The 2564-nt window shown below is 33.9% G+C and overlaps 1 protein-coding gene across 1 annotated transcript; it reads left to right on the forward strand.

Moving 5' to 3' along the window:
* The first annotated feature begins 285 nt into the window (after positions 1 to 285).
* On the forward strand, positions 286 to 1427 carry LOC113936502 (swi5-dependent recombination DNA repair protein 1 homolog). The gene has a single exon (XM_027619801.2). The coding sequence runs from the start codon at positions 286 to 288 to the stop codon at positions 1021 to 1023; it is 738 nt and encodes a 245-aa protein (XP_027475602.1). The 3' UTR covers positions 1024 to 1427.
* The last annotated feature ends 1137 nt before the right edge of the window (positions 1428 to 2564 follow it).

Raw genomic sequence — 2564 nt, forward strand, 5'->3', positions numbered from 1 at the left:
ATATTGAAACCAACAGCTTTAAAGAGACAAGTCAGTGTAAATCCAAAGGGTGTCTGGAGAGGAAAAGAAGGAAAAAAAAAAAGGATATTAGAAGCCTTTGGTAAAGAAATGAAAAAAAGAAAAAGAAAAGAAAAAACTTCACCCCAAGGCAAATTAGTTTCAAAAAAAATATTTCAATGGTAATAACTAAGTTAGTGTTGATCTTGACAACAAGATTTCAGGAGAGTACATTTTTTGCCTTCACATCTCTAATACAAATACATAAGTCAGTTCTGCACTCTGGGGATGGCGGAGGGAGAGGTAAACCAAGATTTTATTTTCAAGATGGAAAACCCATCCGACTCAGGTGTGATTTTACCTAGCACTCCGCAGGCTTGCGCCAATCCACCATCTCCCCGGACAAGTAGCACAAGAAAACAACCTATGAGTGCAACACTTAGAGAACGATTGAGGAAAACTAGATCTTCATTTAATTCCTGTTACAGTGTGGTGAAACGTCTTAAAGTAGAGAATGAAGAAAATGATCAGACTTTTCCTGAGAAACCAGCATCTTCAATAGAAGAAAACTGTTTGGAACTTCAAGAAAGTTTTAAACACATAGATGGTGAATTCAAAGAAAGTACATATTTGAAAAATACCTTCAAGAGTATCAGTGCATGTGAATCTAAATCTCTTGATACTGAGTCTTGCAGTGATCTCCAAAGTGACTTTGTGAATGAGAATCTTCCAAAACAAGGATTAAGTGAAGAAAGAGCAAAATTGGTGAAGCAGATTGAGGAGAAAGAAGACTTTCTTCGGAGGCTAAAACTGGTCAAAATGTATAGATCAAAGAATGGCCTGTCTCAGTTACAGATGTTAATACAGAAGTGGAGAAGCTGTAGCCAGCTGCTGCTTTATGAGTTGCAGTCAGCTATGTCTGAAGAGAACAACAAACTCAGCCTTACTCAGCTGATAGACCACTGTGGGTTAGATGATAAATTACTACACTATAACAGAAATGAAGAAGAGTTTATCGGTGTTTAATTCATAATTTTTTTTCCAGAATATTTTTGAGAATGACAACTTAAAAGATAATACATTTTAAAAGGAAGGTAGAAGCCATTAGGGCCTAGAGAAAGGTATCTTGATGAACATCAATTTAGGGCACTCTGTTATATAAATATAAAATAAGTTCTAAAATGAAAATTTAGTATTTTGGATAAGTTTGCCAAAGAAAACTTGACATTTAAAGAAATGTGAAAAAAAACTAAATCATGTTTAAAAAATAATTTGGTCATTTCTGGAAGTCAAATTTAATACATTGTTTTGTTTACTGTGGTAAAAAAGTTCTATTTTTTTTAAGGTTTTATTTTAAATGTTAAAAAATACTTCAGTCTGGTTAATGTCTAAACCTGAAGTGGTCTAAAAATGCCTGCCTGTCTCCTAAGTTTATGAACTGTGTTTTTATCCATTTACCACATATTTCCTTCTGCATGGTTGTAGCAGGTAATTAAAGTTGTTCATATGTCCAAAAAAAAAAAAAATACATAAGTCATAATATATTTATGTAATTGCTATCATCCTGTATCATTGAGGGTTCTCCAAAGAAACAGAAGCAATCACCATTAGCGTGTGTACACAGACAGACAGATACAGATAGATAGAGTGAGCAAGAGCAACAGAAAGAGTGATTTTAAGAAATTAGCTCATGTGACTGTAGAAGCTGGCAAATCCCAAAACTAACAGGCTAGAGACCATGGAAGTTAGTATTTCACTTCTCGAGTCTATAGGCAGAATTCCCTCCTCTCAGTGGAAGTCAGTCTTGTTCTTACTAAAGCTTTCAACTGATTAAATGAAGCCCACCCAAATTATAGAGGATAATACGTTTTACTCAAAGTCTACTGATGTAAATGTTAATCACATCTAAAAAATACCCTCACAGAGGCATCTACAGTAACGTTTGACCAAATATCTAGGTACTGTGGCCTAGCTAGGTTGACACATACAATTAACCATCACATATCCATCCATCTGTTCACTCAACAAGCTTTTATTCAGTGCTACAATATGTAATACACTGTCAAATGCTGCAATACGGAAATGTTAGCTGTTACACTAATGTGTTTATTTATAACACATAATAATGGGAATGACTCAGGTTTGCCATACATTTTGACCAACAACTTTTCCGTATTTCTTCAAATTCTGTATTGTCTTTACATAATTTTCCAGAAGACTAAGTAGCTAATAAGCTTAAGGAGCACATTAACTAACACTGCTCTTAAGATATGAGTAAGAAAAGTACCTTAGTATGTATTTCAAATCACAGATAACAATGCTCTAATTTGAATATAGATAAATAAAATAGAAATACTTATTTTCTTGCCATTTTGGTGCAAATCAAGGTCTAATTTTTAAAAGTAATTCATTTGTAATTCTTTTGGAAATAATGCCTTGAAGTCATTATTTTTTTAATGTGGCCTTTGGAGCTTTGGAAGCACAAAATGGCACATGCCGAAAGGGCAAGAAATGGAACAGGTTATTGAAAGAAGACAGTAACTCAAATGATCACCTAAACCATGGAG

Source organism: Zalophus californianus, chromosome 17 (assembly GCF_009762305.2).
Source record: "Zalophus californianus isolate mZalCal1 chromosome 17, mZalCal1.pri.v2, whole genome shotgun sequence".
Lineage (NCBI taxonomy): Eukaryota > Metazoa > Chordata > Mammalia > Carnivora > Otariidae > Zalophus > Zalophus californianus.